General features: G+C 42.7%; 3 protein-coding genes across 3 annotated transcripts; 1 reads left to right on the forward strand and 2 right to left on the reverse strand.

The window, feature by feature from the left end:
• Positions 1-130: 130 nt before the first annotated feature.
• On the forward strand, positions 131-5,081 carry PCYB_134990 (hypothetical protein; the record flags this gene model as incomplete). Its single annotated transcript, XM_004224524.1, has 2 exons — positions 131-4,033; positions 4,299-5,081. 2 exons carry the CDS (start codon positions 131-133, stop codon positions 5,079-5,081), a joined length of 4,686 nt encoding a protein of 1,561 aa, XP_004224572.1.
• Positions 5,082-5,330: 249 nt separating this feature from the next.
• Positions 5,331-7,010, reverse strand: PCYB_135000 (hypothetical protein; the record flags this gene model as incomplete). Its single annotated transcript, XM_004224525.1, has 1 exon — positions 5,331-7,010. One exon carries the CDS (start codon positions 7,008-7,010, stop codon positions 5,331-5,333), a length of 1,680 nt encoding a protein of 559 aa, XP_004224573.1.
• Positions 7,011-8,212: 1,202 nt separating this feature from the next.
• Positions 8,213-9,715, reverse strand: PCYB_135010 (glycerophosphoryl diester phosphodiesterase; the record flags this gene model as incomplete). The annotated part of the gene is made up of 1 exon (XM_004224526.1): positions 8,213-9,715. One exon carries the CDS (start codon positions 9,713-9,715, stop codon positions 8,213-8,215), a length of 1,503 nt encoding a protein of 500 aa, XP_004224574.1.
• Between the last annotated feature and the right edge of the window lie 1,571 nt (positions 9,716-11,286).

Here is an 11,286-nt window from a genome sequence, read left to right on the forward strand (position 1 = left end):
TTTTTTTTTTCGGATGTGCCTCTCCGCAATTGTCACCCGAGACGAAAAAGAGATCGTCGCACATGCCGTCTCACAGTGGATGTACAAACCGAATTGAAAACATTTAAAGGGGGGAAAAAGCTTTGCCAAAATGTATGCTTTCGAAAAAAAAGAAGAAACTTATTTCACCAAAGCTATCTATGCATACGGGATAAACAGGAATATAAAGAATCCTTTTTATTTATTAGAGGAGAACTGCTTTTTCTACTGCATAGGGACCAATGGAGTCATTCACTCACTTTCGGAGAAAAAACAAAAGTTCTTACTTAGCGATGAAAGCAGTTACGGGATAGTATGTCTAGGGATAAGTAATGATAGGAAGCTCCTAGTGCTAGGGGAGAGGTCCGTTAGGAAGCCTTTCCTTTCCATATACAACAAGAATTCGAAACTGGTCAAAAGGTTAACCCTAGAAATGGCAGACAATGAATGCACAATTATGCATGTTGCCTTTTCCTCAAAAAATAAATATTTGTATTGCTTAACCAATGGGAGCACCAAGAGCCTTTTCTTCTGTTACGACTGGCTACAGGAAAAGTTAATGTTTTGCAAAATTTTTTCGCCTTCCCTTTTTTGCGACTATTGTGACATTTGCTTGAACGTTCAGAATTCGTCATACATTGCGCTGCTCTCGGTGTGCGCTGTGAAGAGCGGTGTGGGCAGTGATGCGATTGGCCAGGTGACTGCCGATGGGACTGTCGAAGCCACTTTTAATGGGACAGCCAATTTAACTGCCAACGGGACAGCCAATTTAACTGCCAACGGGACAGCCAATTTAACTGCCGACGCGACTGCCAATTTAACTGCCGATTTAACTGCCGATTACACCAACCGTGGCCAGCGCCATAGGAATACGACCCAGCAGAACAACCACGTCGAGGAAGGACAGAAGGCGGCGGGGGAAACACCCCCAGTGGGGCCAGCCACCCAGCGACACGTATTCCTGTACCATAATGTCGAAAGAAACTTAGTAGAAATAAAAATAAAAAATAAAAAACTGGACAAAATTGACCGTAATTTCACCAATTGTTGTTGGCTAAGTGATGGCGTTCTACTGCTAACGAACAAAAATAATCACCTCATTTTTTACGATGTTAAGAAGGAGAAAGTGAAGATATACAACAAGCATTTGAGCAGCAGGGAGGTTGTAAAAGTGGCTTGTCTTTCGAGAGGATTCCTCCTCTTCGATTATGAGGGTGTGCATATTTATGAGAGATCCCCTGATCTGAGTACCAACATGTGCTACTCATTGAAGTATTCCGCGCGATTCAACTTCTCCGCCTTGATGAATGGCTACTGTTTGGTTTCCCCGTGTGAGAAATTTTTGTATTTCCTGGCTCAGGATGGGAACTTGAAGAAGTTCGACATGTGGAAGGGGAGGTGCAGCGGGGGGAGCAGAGGGAGTGGAGGCAAGGGCGAGGAAAAGATCGCGCTAGAAGGGAGCACGTGGGACAACGAGCTGGCAGGGGATAACCCCACCGGGTTGAATGGGGAGCAATCCACCATAGAAGTGGACCGATCCACCATAGATGCGGACCTCTTACCGACGGGTGATGAGCACTCCCCGATAGGAAGAGACCACTCCCCGGTAGAAACGGATCACTCCCCGATAGGAATAGACCACTCCCCGGTAGAAAGAGACCACTGCCCCATAGGAATGGACCACTCCCCGCTTGACATGGGGAGCCACCCCCCCTTCAAGAACTACGAGAAGCACGTCGAAACGGTGCTGGCGGACGTGAGTCCCGCGAAGATAAACGACTTCGACGTGTGCATGAAGCACCCCCTAATCATCCTATGCTACGATGACAACGTGATAAAAATAATCAACTATAAGAAGAAAGAAGTAGTGATGTCCAACTCATTTAACAACGAACCATTGCATTTGTCAATTCACTGCTCAGGTCATTTATTGCTAGTGGCTTTCACAGATAAACTGAGGCTATTCCACATCCTATATAATAAGCTAAAAATAAAAAAAGAATTCTTTTTAAAAAATTGTTCCTGCTGCAAATTTTCCAACGGAGGGAGTTTCATGGCAGTGTCTAAAATATCTACTATTTATATATACAAAACATATACGTACGAATTGTTGTATGTGTTAAAGTCTCATGTGAATTATATTACTGACTTGGTGTGGAGTTGCAACGACTTCTCTGTGTTCTCGATTGGGAAGGATGGATACCTATTTGAGTATTCCCTATACAATAATGGAAATAAAAACATGGAAGTAATGCAGAAGGAGAAGAAATTCTTAAGCATAGATTTGGAAATTTTAAATGAGAAAAATAAAAAAAAGGAAGGCAATAAAGAAAATAGTGATATTAGTCCAAATCAAGGGAAGTATGGAAGTGAGTATAAAAGCTTTAGTAACCTTCGAACAAATGAAATGAAAAATGTTTACGTTTCTTGTGATGATAAAACTATAAAACAATTTTGTAATTCTAAAGTGGAATGTGTTTTGGAGTCAGAATTTCTTGTGGATAAAATATTGCTATATAAAAATAAATTTCTCATTGCTTCTTATTATAATGGTTTTTATTGCAGAATACGATTTTATGCTCTTCCTCTTTGTGGGTTGTTCTTGGAAATTCCTTGCCACATTTTGAACTGTGTTAATTTGAAGCTAGATGCAAATAGGGAACTCCTTTTTAGCTGCTCAAGGGATGGCTCAATATACATCTTTTCGATAGAAAAAATGGACTCTTTTTTTTTGTTTCAAAATAGTTCTTCTGCTTTAGGACAGGTCACAAATACTGCTCAGGTTGGAAATGTGGCCAATGCTAAGATGGATGGTGATCAGAAGGGAGGGGGCAATTCGCAAAAGGGGCAACTCTTAAGCAGTGCCAATGACACGACTGGTGTGTACAGCGAAGAGTTGGTGTCTAAGGGGGAACTGCTCAGAAGAACGGACGATCCAAACGGAAGGGAAGGTCCTTCCAACGGGGACCTCCCCTCTACCGGAGCTACCACTGCGGAGAAGAAGTCAATTCTGTCCGATTTGAGCGCAGAAAGGGGGGACAACCGAAGCGGTGACAATCGAAGCGGCGACAATCGAAGCGGCGACAACCGAAGCGGTGACAACCGAAGCGGCAACAACCAAAGCGGTGCCAATCGAAGCGGCGACAACCGAAGCGGTGACAACCAAAGAGGTGATGGTCCACATGGACCCAAGCAGATGAGTAAAATGAAAAATAACTTTCTCATATATGACCTAGAGAACAAAACTAACTATGTGCTGAACGAGGAAGAAAAAGAAAGCGACGATATTCTGATCGATTTCTACTATGTACAAAAAAAAAATAAAGAATTTTTGGAACTACAAAAAAAGATTACAAATCTGAAAAACCAAATGGAACTAGAAATGAAAAATAGAGAATCGATTCACAAGTCGGAGATGAACAAACTGGATAAAGAAAAAAATGTAGAAATAAAAAATTTGCTAAAAATAAATAAAAATATCATCAAGGAAAAGGACAAAGTTGAGGAGACCTGTAAGAAATCGCTGTACGAATTGGAGGAAAAACACACCTATTTTGTGAATCAGCTAAATGCCCAATTTTATTTAACGAACAAAATATGCGAGGAGAAATTTTTGAAAATCCAGGAAGAATTCAATTTATATAAAAAGAAATCGACAGAGGAAATCCTTGAGTTGAAAAAGGAGCACCAAATGAAGGTGACACAACTGAGTGCACAAAAGGACGAGGAAGTGAAGAAAAAAAATGAACTCGTAGAAAACCTTAAGGAGAGGTACGACAACCTGCAGAAGGAAAAAGAGGAGTACATAAAACAGATCGAGGAGGATGTGGATGAGGAGATCCTTCTCATATCCCAGAAGTATGAGCAGCAGATTGCCGAGCTGAAGCAGGACAAGTACGACTTGCTGGGCAAGTTTAAGCTGTACGAGCATATAGAGGGCGAGCTCAAGGAGAGCATTCAGCTCGAGAAGGAGAAGTTCGTCAAGAACAACATCACTGCGAAGCGGCTGCAGGAGGTGAGTTGCGCAGTGGGCGGGGAGGAGCTCCCCGTGTGCGGAGTGTCGCGATTGGTTCGCGTGTGTCTTGATCGCTTTGTATGTATCGCGATAGCTTCGTGTGTATCGCGCTCGCTTCGTGTGTATCGCGCTCGCTTCGTGTGTATCGCGCTCGCTTCGTGTGTATCGCGCTCGCTTCGTGTGTATCGCGCTCGCTTCGTGTGTATCGCGATCGCTTCGTGTGTGTCGCGATCTTTGATACCTGCTTCCCCCCCACCACCCGCAGAGCATTGACCACCTGAAGGGAGAGGTGAAGACTCTGAAGGAAAACCTCATGGAAAAGGACGACGAAATCGAGGGCATGAACAAGGACATGTCCAACTTGAACAAAAAAAATGAAGAACTAGAAAAACTGAAAATAGTTTTGTCACAAAAAATAAAAGATTTAGAGTCCAATTTATCCCCCAAAAATTCAGAAATAAAAATTTTGAGAGAAAAAATTGAAGAAATGTCCAAGTGTTTTGAAAATAATCACAAAAAAACAGTTAACTTACAGATTGAAATTAACGAATACAAAATGAAGATAAAATCTTTGCATGATGATTTGGTATGTAACAATAAAACGATTGGAAATTATGAAAAAATTCTGAAGAATTTACAGGAGCATATTAAGGAGTGTTACTTGCACCTTCATGATAAGAAAATCTTTAACGCCTCCTTCCTCAACTTGTACAATAAATTCCACAAGGTGAACGACGTGAAGAACTACGACACGAAAAATGTGTTTTCTGAGTACTTGCGCCAGAAGGAACATCTCGAGAATATGATTGAGGTGTTGAAGGACAAACTGCAGAAGGAGTCGGCGGCGTTCCGCACGGAGAAAATTAAGATGATGAATGAGAATTCGCTCCTCCTTAAGGAGATTAACGATTTGAAGGTGGACTTGAATTTCCTCAAGGCGGAGTGCCACGACGCCAAGCTGATGAATCGGAAGATCGAGTTTCTGCGCAAGTACAACAAGAAGGGGGGGGAGGGCAGCGCAACGAAGCAAGTTCCCCCGGAGGGGTAGCCATGGGATGTGTGCCCTCCGAAGGGGTATCCCTGAAATGTGTGCCCTCCGAAGGGGTATCCCTGAAAGTGTGTGCCCTCCGAAGGGGTATCCCTGAAGTGTGTGCCCTCCGAAGGGGTATCCTTGAAGTGTGTGCACCCACGGGAGGGGTATCCTTCAAATGTGTGTGCCCTCCGAAGGGGTATCCTTCAAATGTGTGAACCCTCCGAGGGGGTAGCCCCTTTCACCTCGCGTGCTTCGATGACCCCCTCATGAGTCGGACTCCTCGCTGACCAACTTGGCGCACAGCGGAGTCAACTTGTAATTTTTCTGAATTATTAAATTTTTCAAATTTGTAAAGTCTTCGCGCATGTTGAGTTCTTTAAAGGCCAAAAGGACGAAGCCAAGCGTGCTGATGTTGATTTCGAGAGAAGGCGCACCTTTTTCTTGCATAGTAATGAGTTCAGCGTAAAGCGAAATGACCACATCGTACTTTTTACAATTCACGCAAGCAATCATGGCGTTATTGTAAAGCTTCAGTAAATCCTCCGAAAAAACATCCAACAGTTTAGCTACTCTCAACACATAAATGGCGTAATTATATATCCCACAATTTTTAAAAGCATTAATTGTGTATACAAAGGGAATAATATTTTTTTTATTTAACAATTTTTTCATATGCATTTCTTTAAATAGCTTGAATGCTTTTTCATAGTCATCAACAATGCTGTAAGCGTTCAACATAAATCCATAAGAAATAGCATTTGGAGTTAACATTAAATCATCGAATTCATTTTTCCACACTTGTTCGATTATATTAATTTTTCCATGCACAGTTAATGCTTTCAAAATATTATTTAGGATATTGACATTGATATATTTTTTAAAATTTGGATCATCCTTCAGTTTGTTGTAATACTCTAGGGACTTTTCATATTTTCCATTTTTTGCCAACAGGTCGAATATGCTTTCCAGGAGGAGGGTAGAGGGCATGTACTTTCCTGTGTTTAATAATTCCTCAAAATATTTTATTCCTTGTTCAGGTAAATTGGACATGTTGCATGCGAAGATCACATTGGTGTATTCGCTGAACTGTATTTTGCTGCTCCCCTTTTCGATGTGTTTGATTTTCTTCGTTATTTCTTTAAACTGATTTGTGTAGTTGTTTCCTTCCTCCTTTGCGCCTTCTTCTGTGGCGGCCTCTTCCGCAAAGGCGTCCTTCCATACGCGGTTCTCGCCGCTGCCGTCGCCATCACCGCTGCTGTCTCCTGCACCGCTTCTATCCCCTCCACCGCTGCTATCTCCTCCACCGCTGCTATCGCCAACACCGCTGCTATCCCCCCCCCAGTTGTTTACTTCCTCCACGAGGGGGTCGCTGCGCAGCTTCTCCACAAACTCGACGGCCTTGTGCCCGTCCCCCACTTTAGCAAAGCAGCTTATCATGAGAGCGTAAATTTCGTACGTTGGAGTTAATTTGTCCGTCTCGACCATCTCGTCAAATAAAATTTCAGCGTGTTCCCCCAGGTGGTAATTGGCACATAGACGGAGCAGTAGCTTGTACGATACCAAATCTGGTTTTATGTTTTTTTTTTTCATTATTTCGAATAGCTCCAGCATGCTTTTCAGGCAGCCCTTCTTTTCCACTGCCGACATGGCCGCATTGAAAGCCAGCGTAGTCGCGTCCACGTCTCTGCTGGCGTAGATCAGGTTCATCACTTTTACCCAGTCCATGTTTAGCGGGACAACGCTTTTCTCCACTTCTTTCTGCGCACCCTTCTTTTTTAAAATGTCTTCATCGGGGGTAGCGCCGTGGGTAGCGGCGTGGTTAGCGGCGTGGTTAGCGGCGTGGGCAGCAGCGTCCTGGTTAGCGTCCTGGTTAGCGGCGCCCTGGTTAGCCGCTTCGCGGGGGGCCCAGCTCGAGGTGGAGCCAGTTTGGTCTTGCTCTTCCATGCTGCTGCACAGGTGGAGCCCCCCTTCCCCGCCGCGCTTCGTAAAAATGTTCACCTCCTCCCTTTTGCCATTTTCGTATGCCCTGCGCCAAATGTGCTTCCTTCTTTCCCCTCCCCCCCTCGTTGTTCCTACCAAATGGTGGTCAACGTAATTCACAAAAAAAACATCGCTCGGGTTGTTTCGCGACTTTATGCATGTCACACTTTGGATTATGTAAAAAGCGTAGCGACAGTATTTTAGTTTCATTTAGTTGGCGAGAGTACAGCGATCGGCTGCCGGTGTGCGTGCTCTTTTGGTTTCCCTGCAGAACAGCTGATCCTCTTTTTCGTTTTGTTGGCCTTAACAAGTGGGAGATTTGCCCCTTTGCGATTTTTTCACTCATTATGGGTATTTGCGGTACGAAATGAAGTGTAAACAGGAGTAGGGTTACTCTCCGATCGCGAAATTTTTTCTCATGCGCCGAGTGGTAATGCATACACGGAAAGGTCCCATGCAGATGGATGTGCCTTCCCTGTGTGAATTTAACTTAATCCTGATGGGCAACCCAGAACGGGATCCAAGTCCGCAATGTACGTTTCGCCTTTTTATTCTACACGAAGGGATGGTTGGTTGGAGCTTTGTCGGGGGGATGGCCTTTCTTCTCCCTCATGCGCAAAAAATGGCCAGTGGGGGGGGAAGCGGCTCCTTTGGGGGCAGTTGGCATGGCAAAAAAAAAAAAAAAAACACACATTTAAAATATGAGTCAAACTAGTGCACCAAAAAAACACCTCAAAAAGGGGGCATCTTTCAGGAGGCAACCTACATGGGAGCCCACCACATCAATCTCTCATAAGAGCAGCGGTTTAATTAAAAAGTTGGTAACTTATGGTGAATTTTTTTTTTTTTTTGCTAAGTCAGAAAGGGAGCTACTACCCTTTTGTTTTGATGCTTCCCCCCTGCCTCATATTTCGCAAAAATTTCAGGATTGAAAAAATCACAGAAAAAAATTGAAACTTCAACGTGCATATGTCGAGGAGGGGTTGCAAGAATTGGCGGCAAAAAGGAGACTCCCGTTGTGTGTACGCAAGTGTAAACAAAAGTTAACACACACTGAACGAAAATCTAGATGAAGCTAATGCGGAAACTCCCCCAAGGGAGACCCCCTCAAGGGAGACTCCCCCAAGAGAGACCCCCCCAAGGGTGACTCTTCCCTCGCGCTACACTCACCCCGAGGAGGCGTGCAAACGGGCCTGCCTAGCAATGTCTATATTGTTAGGACATATAGAGTCGACACCCATCTTTATGTAGAACAAAAGGTCTTCGTATTCATCCTTATCCTCAGTACCCCAGTAAATCATAATTTTTTTATTATTATCATGTAGCATCTGTAAGAAGTCATTGGCGGAAGTAACCATTTTGTTCCTATTCTTTCCATTCATGACGACTGATCGTTTGAGGGATCGATAGGAAAAATGCGCCCATTCGGCATTATAGTACTCCATAGTGGATAGAATAGAGAGAAAATTTGGCAGTACTTCATCGTCGGAAAATAGCATAGCAACAGGGATGTTTAATTTATTATTTCGAAGAACTTTTAATAAATCGATTTGTTGCAGATTATCAGGAGGGGGAGAAGAGCCAAGAGAAATTTCACCATTTTTTTTCTGCTCACTTTCTTTTTTCATCTGTTCATCTTGCAGTACCCAATTGAATGAGCTAAATTTGATTTTGTATTTCTTGTAATTCTGTAGTATGTCAAGTAGATGGATCCCCAAATTTTCTTTTGTTCCCTTCAGCTCAATGTCGTATGTTAGTTTGTCCTTATACATGTTTAATAAATCTTTTAGAAGTGGTACGTGATAAAACTTTGACAAAAATGTGAAGAGTTTTTTTTTTTCTTTCAAATTGTAATTCTTTTTCATTACATAATCTGTGTAGAGATTTTTGCAGAAATTGCATTTTATGGAGTTAATGAATTCTTCTTCCTTGGATGGCTGCTCCCCCTCCTCTGGAAATAAATTCTGTAGGGAACCTTCATTAAGCATTTTTTCCAACTCTTCATTTTCTTCCATATTTATGTATGGCCGATTATAATCTGCGTACTCCATTTTTTTTCTTAGTTTTTCTCCTCTACTGAGGGTAGCGAATTTTACATTTTCTTCTTGATTTTTCACGAGGGTCTTCACAGCATGTCCATGGGAATGACCACCTTGGTGATGCCCGCTGTTGCAATTGCAGACGTTTTTATCGTTGTGGATAGTTACTCCTTCTCTCTCCGCATGGCCAGATTCCACCTTTTTCATTTCGACACTTGATACACCTGCTGCGGTAGAACTGTGCTGATAAAATTGTCTTCCCTTGGTTAGGATCCACGGTTCTTTAAAATGATAGCTCTGGATTTCCTCAGCTGTTAATTCTTCTATACGTTTTTGTTTTGAATCTTCATCATGCACTAAGGTGTCACCAAGTAGCCCATCATCCGTACCGTGGATAACTACAACTTCCTTGTCCTTGGTTAGCCACACATCTAATTCAACTCCATCAATTTGTTCATCTACTGCTTTCTTAAATGAGTACAAAGAATTTTCTGGGTAGGGGGAAGTCCCACCCGCTTCACTCGTGCCACACCCCCGATGCCCAACTATGGTGGCCATTTGGCTGACACAATTTTTAAGGACGTGTAAAAAGGTGAAGAACAAAATGAACTTACCCTTGAGGGTACCCATTTAAGCTTTTTTTTTTTTTTTTTTTTCTGAAACTACAGGGGAGATGGGTATGTGCGTATCTGCCTGACGGATGGCACAATGATATGCGTCAATGCGCTAGCACAAGGGGGAGGTGTATAGTATATGTGTGATGCATTCCTAGACCAGTGCGCAGAGGAGTACCCTTACAGGGGGGTATGTGCACGGGAGATTGTGCATGCACGGGGGGGGTGGAGTGTATGTACAGGGGGATATCTGCGCGAGGTTGTGCATGCACGGGTCGGGGAGACAAAGGAGAAAAGGAGGAAGGGGGCAAAACATGTCAAATTCACCTAAAAGTGGTTGCAAAACAGGTCAAATTAACATAAAAGTGGTAGCATAACTTAACTATGCAGAAAAGGCAGCTCTGCCTAGGGGCACACCCCGTACGAAGCTAACCAAAGTAACAAAAAAAAAAAAAAAAGGCAAAACAAAGCAAAATGCTGAGGTGAATCAAACGGGTTGAGAAAAGTATACCAAGTTGGGGGAGCAATATATAACAGGATGGCTGGGGCGGCGGAGAAACAAACAGAAAGGCTCAAAAACGCATAAAGGAAATGACCCGTGGAGCAGGGGAAAACACAAATGATATTGCTATAATGACATTTAGGAATAATCAGAAGGTTATATATACACGCGCATGAACATATGTTGGGTGGCCATGTCAAGGGGTAAAGAATAATAGGTAAAAGTAGGTTTAGAAAAACTCCCTAAGGTGGGGAGATAGCTTCCAAAGGAGAGGCAGCGGCGATGTGTTACTCTCTCTCTTACGGATGGAGATTCAAAATTTCGGCCTCATATATCTGTTCACTACAAATTTGAAAATTTTTTTTTTTATAATCAAATAGTGGAAAAATGTATTTCCAGTTTGAAGATAAATGCTTTTTGATTTCTTCCCTTAGTCGCATATGACCATTTATGTTGTTCCTCTTAAAAAAAAAAAAAAGTACATAACGAATTAGTGCGTTTATTTGTAACCCCGTTTAGTTAAGCAAAGTAAGCCGTTTCTCACGACAGGCGAAAATAAAACTGATGGTTGAAAACTGGGGCGGCGAGTGGCAGATTGACTAAATGGCTAGATATATGCAATGCGGAGAGGGTGGAAAAGTGGGTATAGAAAACAAGCGCGGCAAACGCAATGTAGAGGCAGGAGAAATAGATCAAGGAAATGGTTGGGGGGACATGAATCAACGTCAACATTGATCTCAGCATCTATGTCAATGTGTGCATTTAACCGGTTATGTGGAGAAGGATTAAGTGGCATGAAAAAGGGAGGAAAAATCATCAAATAGGTTTTTTTTTTTTTTTTGGGCGGGGGGGGAGAAGTTCACCGTTTGGAGGAACTCTCATTTGTTGTTCCTTGCGAAGTATAAGCGCTTCGCAAATCTGTAAGAATTAGAATATTCACTAGAAATTGGGGTCTTCCCTAATGGCCACCTTTCCTCACATCGTGGTGTAGCAAAATGAGAGGAGAGTTAACGCAAAAGTGGTAACATAGGGTTTCTAAGTGTGTAGAAATGCATTGCGGGGGTTATTTTATTATTATTATTTTA

This window comes from Plasmodium cynomolgi, chromosome 13 (genome assembly GCF_000321355.1).
Source record: "Plasmodium cynomolgi strain B DNA, chromosome 13, whole genome shotgun sequence".
Taxonomy (NCBI): Eukaryota; Apicomplexa; class Aconoidasida; order Haemosporida; family Plasmodiidae; genus Plasmodium; species Plasmodium cynomolgi.